This window comes from Macrosteles quadrilineatus, unplaced genomic scaffold (assembly GCF_028750875.1).
Source record: "Macrosteles quadrilineatus isolate MER2022 unplaced genomic scaffold, UCM_ALF_1.0 Scaffold_5__1_contigs__length_97177068, whole genome shotgun sequence".
In the NCBI taxonomy this organism is placed as follows: Eukaryota; Metazoa; Arthropoda; class Insecta; order Hemiptera; family Cicadellidae; genus Macrosteles; species Macrosteles quadrilineatus.
This window is the reverse complement of record NW_026542598.1, coordinates 84,574,204-84,592,257: the sequence shown is the minus strand read 5'-3', so window position 1 is coordinate 84,592,257 and position 18,054 is coordinate 84,574,204. Positions and strand designations below refer to the sequence as shown.

At 35.9% G+C, this 18,054-nt stretch overlaps 1 protein-coding gene across 2 annotated transcripts; it reads left to right on the top strand.

The window, feature by feature from the left end:
• The first annotated feature begins 2,714 nt into the window (after positions 1-2,714).
• On the top strand, positions 2,715-17,584 carry LOC128994737 (proton-coupled amino acid transporter-like protein CG1139). Of its 2 annotated transcripts, none has more exons than XM_054419485.1 (9): positions 2,715-2,834; positions 5,216-5,384; positions 5,875-6,025; positions 6,442-6,566; positions 13,302-13,386; positions 14,225-14,497; positions 15,083-15,261; positions 15,563-15,735; positions 16,441-17,584. In XM_054419485.1, the coding sequence occupies exons 2-9, from the start codon at positions 5,221-5,223 to the stop codon at positions 16,683-16,685; spliced, it is 1,395 nt and encodes a 464-aa protein (XP_054275460.1). In that variant the 5' UTR covers positions 2,715-2,834; positions 5,216-5,220; the 3' UTR covers positions 16,686-17,584. The 2 variants fall into 2 exon arrangements, with proteins under 2 accessions (XP_054275460.1, XP_054275461.1); XM_054419486.1 differs by lacking the exon at positions 2,715-2,834 and adding an exon at positions 4,475-4,563.
• The last annotated feature ends 470 nt before the right edge of the window (positions 17,585-18,054 follow it).

The window sequence follows — 18,054 nt, the reverse complement described above, 5'->3', positions numbered from 1 at the left end:
ATATGTTTCATTTAAAACCAAACTATGGTTTTTGTTACCTCTCATACAATATTACCACTATTAGTAGGCCTATGTAAGCCAGTCATGACGTGAAGGAATAGAATGTTTTTGTTTTATAAGTAAATGGGCTATTTTATACAATTTTAACATCAGTATGAAACCATAGCCTCATTCTAATACAAGGCCGCAGCGAGACGAAAGTGACAAAGCCCAAATAGGAAGCTATGGTAAAAAGATACATTAGTAAAAGATGTGAATAAAAATTATAATATGAAGATTAAACTGCTTCTACAAGCTGACCACAGAAAAAAATTTAAGTGCCAGAAAAGCTCCTTCAGTACAAGTCATAAGCAATTCTATGTATATTGATGACACAAAAACACACACACATCACACACATAACATTACAAACCAATGTAAATTGATTAATGGAAAGGGAAGTAAATTAAGAGCAAGGGAAAACAGCTGATAATTAAAAGGAAAAGCTCCAGAAAAGACCATATGTTTTATATCAGCTGTTTTCAAAACTGGTTACATTCTATTTTGGAATAATCAAAATTTTTACTATGTATTCCAATTCCCTCTGCCTATTTTATACAGACTTTAAAATTAACTAAATACAACCGTAGAAGAAACCATTTTACACATTGATTTCTTTTACACTGAAATCATAAGCCCCACCAATAGTCCAGGACCTGACTAGGGTTCTGTGTGCATGTCGTGTATAGAGAATTTAGACACATACATCATCATTGAATGGTTAAACTGTCTATATATGACTCGAACACAGCCATCGATGTCGGATTTATATGCGTTTTGCGCCGAATTAGGTTGTTTTGTACGATTTTTCTAGTTTCTTGACGTGATCCTTTGAGTAAAGCATATCGAATTTGGTATTTTTGTAAAGCCCTTTTAACGTGCTACAACTTTGTCTTTAAGTTATTTCTGATATATTGTATCAATAAAACGTTATCGACAAAAATAACACAAAAATGTTTAAAAATATAGGTTTTTGCAAAACTACAAAAAATGTACTAAACATACAACAAAAGTGTAAATGTAAGAAAGATAGCATGTAAACTTATCTTCCAAACAAAAAAATGTTAATTCCGATCCGATACATGGTATGTAAAATATAGTTATTTTTAATATAGCCCTTTCCGCCATTTTAATGACGTCATAACCGGAAACTGCAGTGGGTGCAGACGTGACACCCGAGTTGAAAACACTTATTTAGACACATACATCAACATTGAATGGTAAAACTGTCTTTATAAGACTTGCGAACTGCCCTAGATGCCGGACTAATAGGCGTTTTTGCGCTAAAATTGGTGTTTTTATGAGATTTATCTAGTTTCTTGACGTAATCTTTTTAGTAAAACATATCGAATTTGGTATTTTTGTAAAGATTTTTAAACGTTCTACAACTTTTTTCATTGGTGGTTTTTGATATATTGTATCAATAAAACGTTACAAACAAAAATAACACAAAAATATTTAAAAATACAGGTTTTTGCAAAATCACGAAGAATGTACTAAACATACAACAAATGTGTAAATTTAAAACAGGTAGCATTTAAAATTATCTTTCAAACAAAAAAAAGTTCATTCCGATCCGACAAATAGTTTGCGAAATATACGATTTAAAAAAATCCATGGCTGCCATTTTGATGACGTCATAACTCGAAAACGTACCAGGTGCGAACTTGACACCCGAGTGGAAAACACTTCCTAAGACACCTATATTGAAATGCAAAAGCAAAATTCTCTATAGGCCTACACGACATGCACACAGAACCCTAGTCAGGTCCTGGACTACAAGATTACTAAATTGAAGGTGGGTGATTTATAAAAAACAACAGTTGTTTGACCTCTATTAATGAGTCTTAACACCATATGTGACCTCTAAAAGGGTGTGGAGATAAAATGAGATGTAACATGTTCAAAAAGGCCGTCACAAACTCATATCTCCCATCTGGTTGTAATCTATCAAATGCTCGACACCAACAAACCATCTCTTGTGCTTACTAGGGTAAGGTTTTCACTTTCTCTAGCCTTTAAACTGAGATACGGAGAATACATTGGAAAATTGCATAAGAGCAAAAAATTGTTTTCATCATGATCGGATGATATGTTTAAAACAATGTGGTTTATGGGTTAAAATTATTTTTTTATCAACGTACAAAATATTTTTTTTTTCATTTTGATAATCTTGTTAAAAAAATATTTTAGCAAAAACAGATCAATGATTTTACAAAATAATGACGAGAAATGGTTGAGGAGTAAAAAAATATCTATTGCAAGTCTGGTTGCTAAGAAAACACAATAATTGGATTAATTTAGTTCCCAGTGTAGTATTTGAAACTGAATATTATCATGTTTATGAAGATCACCATACATATTCGGCCAAAAGAATTGCTGGGTGATTTTGAGACAATACCGTAAACCATAATAATTACAATCGAATAACTTTTCAAATACCTATAAAAGATACATATTAATTTCCAAAAAGTTGTGGATGAATTTTAATTTTCCAAAATCAGGTGCAAAATCCAACCCTTTTTACTATTCAATAATCTTTTTTGTATACCTACAAAAAAATAATGTATTACATGTTTTGGATGAAATAGCATACCTAGCACACCTAGCACATTAGCACCATAACCGAAAACAAGTTTTCCAAATTCTCAATGTATCAGATGTTCCCCTCCACTATTTCTAGTCCAGCTGATCATTTGATAGTGGTCCACAACCCACAGTTCCCAGTCTGTGGTAAACTAGACCACACTTCTGTGTAGCCTAGATTTAGTAGAAAGTGAACAGCTGATTCACAGGTATTGTTGTTAATAATATAATTTGCTTAAGTTAGGTTCTTTGTATATTAATTGACAATATGTTCAAACTAATTTAAAAAAATAATAAGTTTCAGTAAATAACTAGGCAAAATGTATTACGTATTTAGTGTTACACCTTTAAGTAACGTTTTAATTTATTTGTTTTCAAAATCCCACAAGTTGTTTATCAATCAAAAGATTATTTTTATCTAATTTATAGAACAAGCCGTTAAAATAAAAGGGTTAACACTATTTTTATAAACAAAAAATGTTTACCAATGGTAATGTAATTTGATGTACAAACAACACTTCAATGTTTTTCAGGTCACACAATAACTGTGAATTAATGAAGGATTAGGATAAGTGTTCTCATCGATAATAAGCTAGGTTTTCTCATGGATTTTTGTGTATGAATTTTTGTCTAGATATAGAAAACAACTTAAATAAATTATGAAATTATAAAGTTTTTCATTAGTTTTTTATTATTTTGGATGAATAGTTTGCAAACAGATAAATAACTAATTTAAAAAACAACTGTAATATCAAAATATTTACTTGGTGATTGTAGATAATTGATAAAACTGGGATGCGCTGAACCACACATCCCCTCAAAAAAGGGACTTTTTGTTGATACTTTATAAGAGTTTGTTATTTTTGTTACAAAACATGTCAAGGCATGCAAAATCCACATGTGGACCATCAAATCATCTCTGGCACGTAGCCAATAAAATAGAATCTTGAGAAGACAATGCATTGCCGTGACTCAAAATAGTTCTGACTTTATTCGCCCACCATACAAACATAAACAAAAGTGCCACACACAATTGTTTGTTTTATGATAAGCTAGAGTTCAGTGCTTTGATTTTTCTCAGATAATGAACTTTTATCTGTGAACTATTAATTTTATTTTCACTTTTATTGTATTCAAAGAGACTGACCGACTGGGATTTAATCGTAAGGTTGGTAAAAGCCATTGTCAATACATGATTCACATGGTGTGCTTCTGTAAAAATTCTTTTTAGTTTTGTTTGGTTAAAAATTAAAGTATACTTGTACAACCATTGGCGGTCACGGGGGGGGGGGGGGGGGGAGGGATGGACCCCCCTAAAGTATTTTTGGACCCTGCTTTTTGACATTACAATCTTTAGGCTTTAAAAAGTTGTAAGGTTTTTTTTAAGCTTTCACTTATACAATTATGTAGGTAGCTTACCTCTTCTCAACCTGCTAATGCATAAAATTTTCTCTATTTACGCTTAGTGAATTTTTGCTGAACCACCTAAAACTTATTTGGTTTTGTCAGGGCTTAAATTAAAATACACATAATTCTGAATACTTATAAAATCATCTAAGCAACAATTATAAGCTACTGTATAATTTTAATGTAGTTATTTTTTTCACAAAAACAAACTAAATTAAGGTAATTTTTTACTACGGTCAATATGGAGAACAAAGCGTGTTCATCAAGTTATAATTATGTTAAAAAAACACTTCACAACAATACTATCTCTAGTAATTTCAAGTAATCCAATCAAGGCCTTCATAATCTTATCGTTAAAAGTGATACTTTAGCATGGTTGAAGGGGTTATTGGTGAACCGGAACAAAGGAAGAGAATTTTAATTGGACAAAAGGAAATCATCATCTGTATTATCTTAAACTGAGTAAAAAAATCATTGAGTGAAAGTGTTTATTTTTTTACAATCAACTGTATTTTATTGAAGCATCATTAGGTAAGTTTAGTATTATTTGTTCGATATAGAACTTTATTGTGTTGAATGTATTGAATCTAAATTCAACTCTACAAAAATCAACCTAAAAATCATTTGAAGTTTGAAAAGCCCACTAAGAAATTTTCAAGCTTCGACAACAAACTTTTTAATATTTCATAAACAATTTTTTGAAAATTGTATCTTTAATCTTCTTTTTCAATTTGTTCTGTATATGTTATTTTTGTTGTTAAGGTTTTGGTATCAGTATTCTTGGGAGTCTAAGAATGTTTAAAATCTGTTATTCTCATCTTAGTTCTAATTTCTCTTCTAACTCCTCATTTTTGTAAAATCCTCTTGCAGTCCCTCACTCTTGAATCATTGAACTAAATACAGTAGTCAGTTCTGTGAGTATTCTAATGAAAGTTTAAATAAACTTGGATCCTGATTACTCTATGTATTTCTAACTTCAATAATGTATAATTTGACAGTTTACTAGTAAAATTGTTTGTAATGCACATTATTTTGTAGGTACTATCGTATTTAATACAAACAAATTTCGCCCCCCACTATTGAATAATTGATGAAGTCAGTTCTCACAAGTTGTTTATATGTTTATTTAAATAAACTTTCCATTGATTTTAATTCCTACTTCTATAGTGTTCAATATTTTCAGTTACGATGGCTGAAATAGCAACAGCAGCCAATGAAGGACCAAACACGAAACCCTTGCTTGAGAAGCCTCATCCAGACGGTGATGTTAAGGTGATCAACTTTTCGGAGATGGAATTAGAAAACGCCAAAGTCAATGATGAACACGGTATGGGGGTTCGTCACCCTACTACGTGAGTAGAAATGTTGAAATACCCCTCCTCATTGAAAAATATTAGAAAGTTTCCCATATAGGAAATAAGCTATTACAGTAGGTCTCAGGGTAAGATCTGGACCCAGGACCGATTTACTTTATTATTTTGATATCCCAAGTGAACAAACAACATCCTTTCAAAATCATATACTGTACAATACAATACAACAATGTAATTATACAATTATACATCCAGAAGCACGATAACTCAAGTAATTACCTCTCATAAGTGTAATGCTTTAAATAAAACTCATTACAGACGTTTAAACTAATTTGTTGAAACGAGTTTGCTAACCAGCATGATTGGACTGTGTGAACGGGGTTTTATAGGATAAACATTTGGTAGTCCCATTTTTGCCCCCCAAAACATAAAATTTAACAATTTCTTTCTAAACTTTTACGCCTACAGTGTTGTGTTAAATTTTTTACATGGTTCACATATAGTTATAGCCCAAAATATTTTGTTTCAGTTTCTTTGAGACCCTGTTCCACTTGATCAAGGGAAACATAGGATCTGGAATGTTTGCAATGGGAGATGCCTTCAAGAACGCAGGTCTTATGCTCGGCCCCGTGCTGACAGTCTTCCTTGGAGTCATTTGTGTTTACGGGAATCACGTCTTGGTTAGTGGTGTCCTTTGGTAGATAAGATTCATACAAAATCAATACAACTGTTTGGGTGCGTATGTTAAGGAAAGATGAAAAGGATGAGATGACAGCTATAATGTTACTAGATTGGTTGTTTCTTTAGCCAAAACCATTAAAAGCCCATAATGGCCAAGGATAGATGGGTCCAGTTTTAAACCATCAAAAAGATACTGATGTTTTTCAGGATTTAACTGGTTAACCCTCTGAGAGAATTAACGATAGTTTGCTCTAACACAAATAGTAGGTGGACTGATCACCTTTAGTACTTTTATGAATAAACAGTACTTCCGTTTCTATTGTTATCTTTTGAATCAAGTTATCAGTAAAATAACTAATCAACAAAGTTAATTTCTGTAAAATTTGAATTTGCTCAAATAATTGCTCATTTCCAGATCAACAGTTCTAAAGAGTTAGCTCAGCGGCGTAACCTGAAAGTATATCCAACGTTTCCTGACACGATGGAGTGGGCCTTCCAAACGGGTCCACGATACTTCCGTCGCTTCTCAAAAACTATCAGGTTTGTTTGAGTATCAATTACCAAATATAAGAGAGAAAAGTGAAATGTATAGGGTTCTCAGAAAAGTAAGGTAGGGGGAACATCCTTCTCTCATATTTGAGTTAAAATATGCACATAGTGGCGTCCCCATCTTCAAATTGATATTGATATAACACAAATTGATATAATTGATAAAACATTCTGTTCAAAATGAATAGTTTAAATTATTTATTATATCTGTAAATGAAAAACTGATGTTCCTTGGTGAACATTTAAGCAACACTAAAAATCTTTATTTATTTACAAATTGGAATAGAAGCATATTTTTTGTAATCATCTGTTTAAAGAAAGACAAAGTTCAATATAATTAAACCTTTAACTAACATAACATTTTCTCCGGGGCGAGTTTAAGTCATCAGCTTGACTAGTTTAGCAGTCGGTCTTCTCCAGGTGCCGGTGGACGTTTTGATGTCTGCCACCCTCACTTGGCCATCTCGTCCAGGGTAAACAGCTTCGACTACACCCTTTGTCCACCTTCCTCTGGCTTGGTTTTCTTCAGTTATAAGGACCAAGTTACCGACTTGCAGATTTACTTGTTTTGTGTGCCACTTGGAGCGTTTGTTTAGTAAAGGCACATATTCTTTCAGCCAACGTTTCCAGAATTTGTCTGCCATGTCCTGTGCGATCTTCCATTGTCTATGCAGGTGCTTCTCCGTTATAATGACAGCTGGTGTGACTCTATCTGCTCCTCCCTGGAGAAAGTGGTTTGGTGTCAAAGGGAGCTCATCATTAGGGTCGTCTGATACAGGAAATAAGGGTCTGTTGTTGATTATGTATTCTACTTCACATAATAGAGTAGTCAACGTTTCTTCTTTAGGAGCTTGGGTGTTTAAAATCACTCTTAAACATTTCTTCACCGATTGTATAAGACGTTCATGCGCACCACCCATGTGAGGGCTCGCCGGTGGTAGAAAAGTCCACTTCATCATCTTCCCCACGCAGAACGTTTTAATTTGTTCGTTATCAAACGACTCAAGTCCTTTTCTTAATTCGTTCTCTGCGCCCTTAAAGTTGGTACCATTGTCTGATATCAATTCCGAAGGACAACCCCGCCTTGCTGCAAATCTCCTGATCGCAAGAATTGCCGAGTCTGTATTGAGAGAAGCTGCAATCTCCAAGTGTACCGCTCGCACTGACAGACATGTGAACAACACTCCATATCGCTTTTCTCTTCTGCGACCTATAGTGACTTCCAGAGGCCCAAAATAATCCACAGCCACACAGGTGAATGGACGTCCATAAGATTCTAATCTGTTTGCCGGAAGAGGAGCCATCTCAGGATTTTTAGGTGTGTTTCTGCGCAGCTGACACTTCTTACAATTTGCCCAACAGCTCTTAATTGCTCGCTTCAAACGGATTACCCAAAATCTTTGTCTCATATTATTTGCTACAGTTTCTTGACCTTGATGAGCTGCCTGTTCATGTTCATGTTGGATCAATAGGACTGTAAGTCGATGTTTAGGATCTAAAATTATGGGATTTTTCAGGTCTTGACTGATTTGGTTCCCATATTCAGTCCTTCCTCTCATTTTCAATAAGTTCCCTGTCAAAATAGGGCTTAGCTTATGAAGTCGACTTTCTCGAGGAACTGGCTTGTTCTCCTCAAGATTCTTCATTTCTTTAGGAAAAGATTCTAGTTGTGAAAGTCTGAAGCAGGTTTCTTCAGCTCGTTGAAGCTCTTCAACACCAAGACTCACATTTGTATTTCTCTCAGATTTACATCTCGTATTGGAAATGAATCGTTGCATCCATGCTACTGCTCTTATGAGTCTGGAGTATTTTGAAAATCTCTCCATATCGATAACATTTTCTTTGTTTTCAGGTAAAATTGCTAAGGCTACTTCATTGCAGTCTTCTTTTCTCGGAATGCTTTCAATTTTTGGCCATTCCTTTTCTTTTTTAAGTAAGAAGGATGGACCTTGGAGCCAACGGCAATCGTTCGTTAATGGAGTTGCTGATTCCCGTGTAGCTTCATCAGCTACATTTTCTGTCGTAGGTAACCACCTCCATTGATTTCTGTCTGAGTTGCTCAGTATTTTATCAACACGATTAGCAACATAGGCTGACTTTTGCTTTTGAGTTGCTTGAATCCAGCACCACACAATTCTTGAGTCCGTCCAAAAGTATGTTTGGTCTATTTCCATTTTGTGAAACTGATAGATCAAAGATGCAATTTGACTGCCTAATACAGCTGCTTGCAGTTCAAGTCTAGGGATGGTGGACGACTTTAGGGGAGCAACACGTGATCTTGCCAGTACAAAAACAACTTCCACGCAATCTTCTGGTTTTTCAGTCCTAAAATAAGCAACCGAACAAAATCCTTTCTCACTTGCGTCACAGAAAATATGTAATGATACAGTGCAGTTTGCAGTCAAGTTGTAGCATCGAGGTATTTTCAGATTTTCCGAAATCTTCACATCTTTCATCCAATTTCTCCATGCCTTTTCCAACTGCGCTGGAATTCTTTCATCCCACTGGACATTCATTTTCCACAGATTTTGTACCAGAATTTTGCCCTTCATTGTGATTGGAGTGATAAAGCCTATTGGATCATAAATGGACATCACAGCCTGGAGCACCTGTCGTTTGGTTGGTGGCTCTTTTAGATCAACGACTTCTTTCTTCACTTTTACAAAGTTGATTTTGAAAAGGAAGAAATCCTCATGGAAATTCCAGTGTATCCCGAGTACTCGCTCTGTGTCATCAGTTGTTATTCCAACATCTTCTTCTTTCAAGTAGTTTTTTGACCAACTTTTCTTTGGCAGACAGCTCATTAACTCTGGTGAATTGCTAATAAAGTTCCTCAAATTGAAACCACCTTTTTTACATATGTTTACAACTCCTTCTATTAAGCTCTTAGCTTCTTCCACAGATTGGTTGCTATCAAGATAATCATCCATGTAGAATTGTTGATTTACAGCTAGCTTTGCGTCTGGATGTTCCTCTCCATGTTTTTCACTATTTTTTCTAGTTATGTAAATGGCACTGGTTGGTGAGCAAACTGCCCCAAAAATCATTGATGTCATACACCACTCCTGTAATTTTCCGTCAGTTTCTTCCCTCCATAAAAAACGTAGTGAGTCTTGATCTTCTGGAATAATCTTTATTCTCAAAAACATCTCTTCAATATCTGCTGCGTATGCGATTTCATGTTTTCTGAACTGGAACAGAATACTTATCAGGCTATTGAATAAATTTGGTCCAGGTAGTAGACAACTGTTCAGGCTCTTTCCATGTGATTTTGACGCAGCATCAAACACAAAACGGAACTTGTCCGGTTTTCTGGGATTGTAGACAGGAAAGTGAGGAAGGTACCAGGTTTTCTCACTTTTGTTCTTTACCTCATCCAAATTTAACTTTTTTGCATATCCCTTTTCAGCATAACTTGCTATTTTCTGATGATATTGTTGACATAGTTTTGGGTCCTCTTTCATTTTATTTTCAACGTAGTTAAATCTCTTCAATGCAACGGAACGACTTTCTGGTAACCATGGTTTGTCTTCTTTCCATAACAAACCAGTTTGCCAACAACCATCTTCTGTTTGTGAACAGGTATTTTCTAATATTTTTTCTGCTCTAACTTCTTCATCACTTTTATTGGATTCCTTAATCGGGCAGTCGATAAAATCCCTCTCAAAACTTTCTTTAACTAGTGTGTTAAGCTCCAACATATCTGAATTTGTTTCATGTTTAAACATAACAAAGTCGTTGTCTATACGAGTTTGATAGTTTACATTTCCAGTAGGACCATTTATTGTCCAACCTAGTTTCGACTTCAAAGCAACCGGTGCATTTGTAGGTCCAATGATTACTTTCAGAGGCACTGTCAAATGTACATGTTCATGTCCAATCAGTAGTCGTGGACGACCACGCTGAAACACTTCTTCAGGGATTTCCTGTAAATAAGACCATTTATTTTTCATTTGTTCTGAATTCATAGACTGTATTGGTAACTGCAAGGCTGTCAAAGTCTTCACGTTGTTTAGAGTCAAGTGTTCGCCTGTATCTCCTATAACTGTCAGTGTTACAGTCTGAGATTCTTTTTCTGTATAAACAGATCCATCTGTCCAGGAGAAAGATACAGGTTTAGTAGGTCCATCAATTTCAAGTTCTTCAACCAATCCCTTTTCGATGACAGAAATAGTTGAACCGTCATCAATTAAAGCAAATGTTTCAATTTGCTTGCCATTTTTTCCTACCAATGTTACTGAGAGAACCCTCAACAACACTCTTGCAACAGGTTCTTCTTGAAACCCCATATGTTCACTGTGAATTTCCAATTTAGGTGTCTCTTTATTAGCACCTTTTTCTTTTGAGGTCACGTGTAACAGTTTATTATGGAAATAGGTGCAGCCATTAACTCCACAAGCAAGTTTGTTACGACAAGTCATCGCTCGGTGTTTAGTCTTCAAGCAATTGAAACACAGACTGTTACTCTTGACTGTCTCCCATCTTTTATTTACATCATACTTTAGGAATTGCTTGCATTCTGTCAATGTATGGTCTTGTTTTTTGCAGCAAACACATATACGTTTTTTAAACTTCTTGTCACCTTCATGTTGTACTAATACAAAGTTCTTGGAGTTTGATTCATTTCTTGATGACATGTTTTTAAAGTTTCCACTAGTAGATGTACTGGGAGCACATATAATTGCTGCATCCGCCACAGAAGAGAGCCACGTCGAAAAGCTGTCGAGGCCAATTGGTTGTTTCAATTGAGACTGTGGTGAAGTGACAAACATTCCCCAGTTGAGCTTCATGTTGGTGGACAGTTTTTCTGTGAGCTCTTCCATAAGTTGTGGGTTAAACAAGTAGTGGTCCTGCTTCAAGGATTTTACCGTAACTACTAAGTTCCTTACCATGTCACTAAAAGCAACCAAAGTGTCAGGCTTATAGTCCTTAGTTGGTGGTCGACCTTTCACGCTTGCTATGAGATTTTTAATAATTATATCTGGTCTTCCAAAACGCCGTTCCAACAAATTAACAATTTCTGGTACGTTCTCAGGATATATCAACAGTGCTGATATCATTTCTTTAGCTTTTCCAGTAATACACTTCTGAAGTCTTTGAAGATTCTCCAAATCAGTGTAGTCATTAATTTCAGTAGATCGCCTGTATTCAGCTATCCAAGCGGGCCATTGGTCTAGATCTCCGCTGAAATTAGGTAGAGCTGACAATATTCTCGCCGGCATCTTCTCTCTAAATATCATTTTATCAGGTTGACAATCTCGAGGGAAACACGAAACATCTCGAGGAATTCTCCTTCCTTCGCTGAAAGCTACAGTCCTTGCTTCTCGAGGATTTTCACAGTTTTCTTCTCGAGGCTGGAAACTAGACTGTACTTCGTGATGCGGCAAGGATACCTCCTGCTGTACACTCTTCATAATATTTACTGGAACATTAGTACAAGGCTTCAAAACGTTATTTTTATTAATGTCTTCAGCTTGATCCTTTGTCTGCATCCACTTTTCAACAGCTTCCTTTGTGGGCAACGGTCGTGGAAGAGAAGAAATTGAAGTCCTAGATGATCTGCTACTGACTCTTGACGATTCCCTGCTAAGCGATGACAGTCTGTCTTCAAGTAGCTTCTTCTTCATTTCTATTTCCTTCCGCTTGGCTTCTTCCTCCACTCGGGCAAGTCTTTCATCAGCTGCTGCTATTTTTACTGCTGCCTCTGCCTCTGCTTCAGCTGCTGCTATTTTTACTGCTGCCTCTGCCTCTGCTTTCTCCGCCGCCGCCTTTGCTTTAGCACATGATACAACAAGGGACGTTTCTTCTTCCTGTATCCTCATCTGTTTAAAGAAAGACAAAGTTCAATATAATTAAACCTTTAACTAACATAACACATTCAATGGTACTAATAAAATGATTTTGTTACCTTACAATATCCTTGTTTGTTGCTAGTAAGCTACACCACGACGGTTGATCAAATAAATGTTATGTCTTTTGTTAAATGTACGAGTGTCCTGTGTTTTCAATATTAAGTTAACAATGAACCTGAGAAGAAGTTAATCCTGATGATGTGGTAGTTGCCCTGAAACATGTAGCAATTACCAACAACAAACAAGGATATTGTAAGGTAACTAAATCATTTTATTAATATGAGCAATATCCAGAAGTAGGACAATATGAATTCTGATTCAATGTGTTACACTTAAGTGGTGTCTAGCACTAGTCGCTGATGTCACGTCGGGCAAAGTCCAACACCGCCCCCCATTGCCCTTATGTACTTCAATGCTCACTGTGGGGGGGAGGGTACTGTGTGCCTTGTGGGGTAGAAATTTCCACTCAGTCCTTGCTGCTTGGGCTCTTCCTTGCTTGTCACAAGTATATTTCCGACATAACATACCTTAATTCTTTTTGAGTACTTAAAATAATTAAGGTAACAGAAGCGCTCCTAGGTTCTGTGGTAGGCACTAGCAGATTCAAACGCAGGAAGAGCCCGAGTTGTGAGCACTATGTGGAAATTCCCACCCCGCACGGAACAGGGTCTTCATACACCGTGAGCGATGTAGTACATGAGGGGGGCGTGGGCTATCAAGACACCAGTACCACTACTAGACTTAAGTGTACCACATTGAATGGTTCCTCTGTAGGCTACCTAACAGATTGCTCGCTTTGGTAGGGCTGAGAGGGATTGGAATTTATAGCGTTCAATTATCACATTATAATTATTGTATTATTGTTTTTTTCCAGACTGATGGTGAAGATTTTCAACATCATTGCTCAGCTGGGATTTTGTTCGGTTTACTTTGTTTTCATATCATCAACACTAACAACGGTAAGTCACATGATTTAAGTTGATTAGTACCTCTGATGACAAATTATTTTGATTGCTTAACTACATCGGTTACTGAGAAACACTTAACAAGTTAGGATTCTGTGTTCTGTGTGTTCACATGACCCAAATGTGCTGAATAACACGAATTTGATGTTTAGAACAATTAATTGAAGAGACTACCAAAAGGAAATAAGTAACCATTTTTTGGTGATCCAAAAGAGGATACTACCTTAAAATCCAATACCGTAATTGTTTAACATTTTGTTATTTGATTTTACTCTTATCATTTGTTAGCCAGTTTTTCAATGACAAAGGAGTTGAATTGTGCCACTAAAAGAGTGTGTTTGTGGAATATTATTTTAATGTAAAAAAACATAAACAATTCTAGTTTACAGTAAGCCATCTTATCAGTTTGACTTGGTTACAACTTTGGAGTATTTTACACAGTGGTGTAGTCATAAACTTTCCAGTGCAGGGACACTCACCACCGTTGCGGAAAATATTGGTAGCTTATAGTTTCTTTAAAAAAAGCAGTGCGGCAACGCTGTACCCACACTTTCCTGCCCCACTACACAACTAATTTGATGAAGATCAGTAATCTACCGCAGTGTCGTCTGTCAGTGGCTCAAATCAACTGCGATGACATCAGTTTTTCAATTAGATTAAAATAATGGAAACAACTTTAACGTGGTAACAGAATGTTTAGTTCCATCAATAGATATCATAGGTGTTCAAGTTCACCTCATCTTTTTCACGATATCGTTAAAAACAAATTATATCAATAGCAAAATATGACAGTCAATGCCTCTTGAATCTACTGTATAAACAACCTGTTCAGATCCTGGAACACTACGGTCACCATGTAGATGTCCACGTACTCATGGCGCTCATCTTCATTCCGATGGTGTCTACCGCGATGGTTCGTTCCCTCAAGTTCCTCGTTCCGTTCTCGGTGCTGGCCAACATTCTGACTGGCCTAGGAGTGTTCTTGACAATGTACATCTCCATGCACGACCTACCTCCCGTATCGTCCAGGCCTGCCATCGCTCCTATTGATAGGCTGCCGCTGTTCTTCGGCACAGCCATCTACTGCTTCGAAGGAATCGGTTTGGTAATTTTTTACTGTAGATTATTTTGGTACATAACTTTTGTACTGTAATAGTCCTTTATTGTAGAAAATCTATTAGTTGATTTATTTAAAAGACAAATTATTTTCAAATTGTAAGTAACAATACTGATATATTAGATTTTGTCTGATCCCAACACAAAAGGGTGTGTACTTTAGGAATATGAAAAAAGGATGCTGGTTGAATGGGCGAGATGTTAGATTTATTACTGGAACTTGATCAGCTGATGATTATTAATTTAGTCAGGGACTAGTATCCCAATGGCCACTCAGCTACCCAGCAATGTTCTATGTGATTTAATAGTGTGATATTCAAGTGCACAACATACTATATCGATTACAGCATATTATTTTTCATGAGAAAAATTTGTTGTTGCGTGTACAATGTCAATAAATGTTGATATAATTTGGCCATTTAGCAATGCTTCACTATAGTTTATTCAGGCTACATATTAATAACAGAGCGGTTTGATGGCATCCTGCTGATGATTGTTAAAACTTGAACTCCTGATAGGTTCTGTTTTATATGAAATTAATCATAATATTTTTAACCACGATGTTTGTGTGCAGGTTTTACCACTCCAAAGTGAGATGAAGAAACCAGACAAGTTCGGAGGTTGGTTCGGGGTGCTGAACGTTGGAATGTCATTAGTCGGATGTGTTCTGCTGTGGATGGGTTTCGTTGGATACCTCAAGTATGGAGAGGATGTGGAGGGCAGCCTTACGCTCAACTTGCCTCCGGCTAGTGTGTGAGTAGCATTGTTGCCTGCGGACCGAACGAGACATTCCATTCTCGTATTCAAGCTGTAACTAGTTTTAGAATAAAAATGAACCGTTGAATTTGAAGCTAGGGAGAGATTGGGTCCATGCAAATTACTGATGATGATAGCGGAAATGATCTACTTTGCGTACTGTTTACAATATGATCATTTTCCAGCATGCAGTGGTAGGAAAAATTTTCATCATCCAATTTTCCTTTTCCAGCTGCCACTTCTGAATTCAATATACAGGGATATATTATCCTTTTATCTATATAGCTTTCCATTTCAGGTTCTCTGAGGTGGTCCAGCTCACCATAGCCGTAGGGTTACTCTTCTCCTATGCTCTACAGTTCCACGTGGCTGTCTGTTTTGTGTGGCCAGACTTCAACAGGAAGCACGGACCATTCAAGAGACCTGTGCAGGCAGAGCTCTGTGTCCGCTTCTGTCTGGCTCTTGTCACATGTAAGACTTCATCATTTATAAACTACTACTACTACTACTACTACTTCTCCCATGGCGATACCCCAAGAGTAGTACTTGGCCTCATTTATAAACTGCCAAATTAAATGTTAACAATATTATTTATGTCTAAAACTCAGATGATTGGCGAAGATTCCACTTTATTACATGCTGCATCTTTGAGAGATCATCATATTTGTTTCATATAAGATTGACGTTGAGGCAATAATATCTTAAGTTGAAGACTTATTGAAAACTATTTCATGAAACTATATAGCTATTACGATAGATATCACAATACTATACAATATATCAGTTACTGTCCCAACCGACTATAGCATGCTATATTGTAACAATAGTTAAAGTTAATGGGTAACAACTTGAAGACAAGTTTCAAAATGTGTTATTTGAAGAATATTTTTTGTTGTTTTGGTATAGCTATCTACTCCAAATGTTTTTATTTTGGAATTTCCCAGCTTTGGCTAGGTGTTTGTACTGATGATGTCATTACATTACTCCATCAACTTTGTGGTTCAGTTTTGTAATGTAATCTGACCAACACTACTTTGCCACAGGATGCAGCCAGTTTCAGGGTCTTCACAATATTCACACTTATTACTGGACACTAAAATTAAAATTACTATAGTTAGTTTCAAACATAAATAAATTACACAAGAAGTGATTGATTTTTAATATTTTTGTCCCCAGTCATCGCAGCTGAGGTAGTGCCACACCTTGGACTATTCATCTCTCTGCTCGGATCTGTCAGTAGTACAGCTCTCGCACTAGTGTTTCCGCCCCTCTGCGACCTCGCCCTGCACTACGGCCGCACTCCGGGGCCGAACTACGCCTTTGACGTGCTCTCCCTCACCCTCGCACTCATCGGCTTCCTCACTGGATCGTACTTCAGTCTACACGACATCTTTGTAGCATTCTTCGGTCAGTCGTCATGACAGAATGGAACGATTTTTTTAACAAATGTATGTTTTCAGATCCAAAAGTGTATACATGGTGGATCGTTGTGCTTACGCTGGTTGAATTTCACCCACTTAAAGTGTAGTGTTGTCTTGTATTTTATGCGGAAATGTAAAGTAGCGTATTGATTTAGTCAAAAATGCAATATTGTATTTAAGTGAGGAATTTGTATTTATTTTGGAGATTTCATAACGTTTTGATGTGCCTTAGGGATAATTTTTCCAACTGTTGTGTAGTTATTGATATAAAACTGTAAGAATTTTGATTAATTTACAAATGTAACTATTATTTTCATTGTTACGCTGGTTACCTATGATATTAGCATTTAGCAGCTTTAATCGATGACAGAAGGAGCTTGCTTATCAACGAGCAAGAAATAGGTGTGTTCAATAACATTTTTGCTTTTAATATAATTTTTCAAAAAATCTAAATATTACTTGCCAAAATCTGTTTTGTTTCATCAATAACTTACACAATGCATAAATAACATACTTCATTGACTATTGACATAAACTAACTGTTCTCTTAGTTACAGCATACTATTACATACAAATAAAAACATTTTAACACAGTGCTAAAAGTAATTTAAATGTAATTAATTGAAATATTTGTACCGTCTGATTTTATTAGGTTTCATTTCGGGTCATATTTCTTTGCTGTTATTTACATTAGTGCAATGTTTTTATGTTATTTCTAAAATACGGGTAACCGAGTGGTTAGTGTTTAACTTATTAGAAAAGAAGGTGCTTCGCCTAATAAATAGAATGGTAGTTGTTGCTGATGAGAAGAATGTCAGTAGTTTTACAATGGTTTATAACTGGATCCAGCTGTCCTTGATCATGAAGCTTTAATTTTCCTAAATCTATCTATCTATACATTAATAGGCAAGCATGTTTCTTTAAAACCTTTTTTCTCAGCTTGTGTGCATCGTGGGGTAAATCTGCGCATACCGTTAGAAAGCAATTTTCCTGTAGGTGTGCAGAATCCCTTTATAAATTTAAATAGGCTCAAAGATAAGCACAAAAAATGAGATTGAAAATTTGAAACAATTAACATGGATTTTATGCGTTGCCATGCTGGTGACGAAATAACAACGAAATATAAACAGAAAATCAAAACAAATGGAAGAAACTCCAATCACATGTTTTATTTACAGTGTGGGGTGATAGGCAAGCATGTTTCTTTAAAACCTTTTTTCTCAGCTTGTGTGCATCGTGGGGTAAATCTGCGCATACCGTTAGAAAGCAATTTTCCTGTAGGTGTGCAGAATCCCTTTATAAATTTAAATAGGCTCAAAGATAAGCACAAAAAATGAGATTGAAAATTTGAAAAAATTAACATGGATTT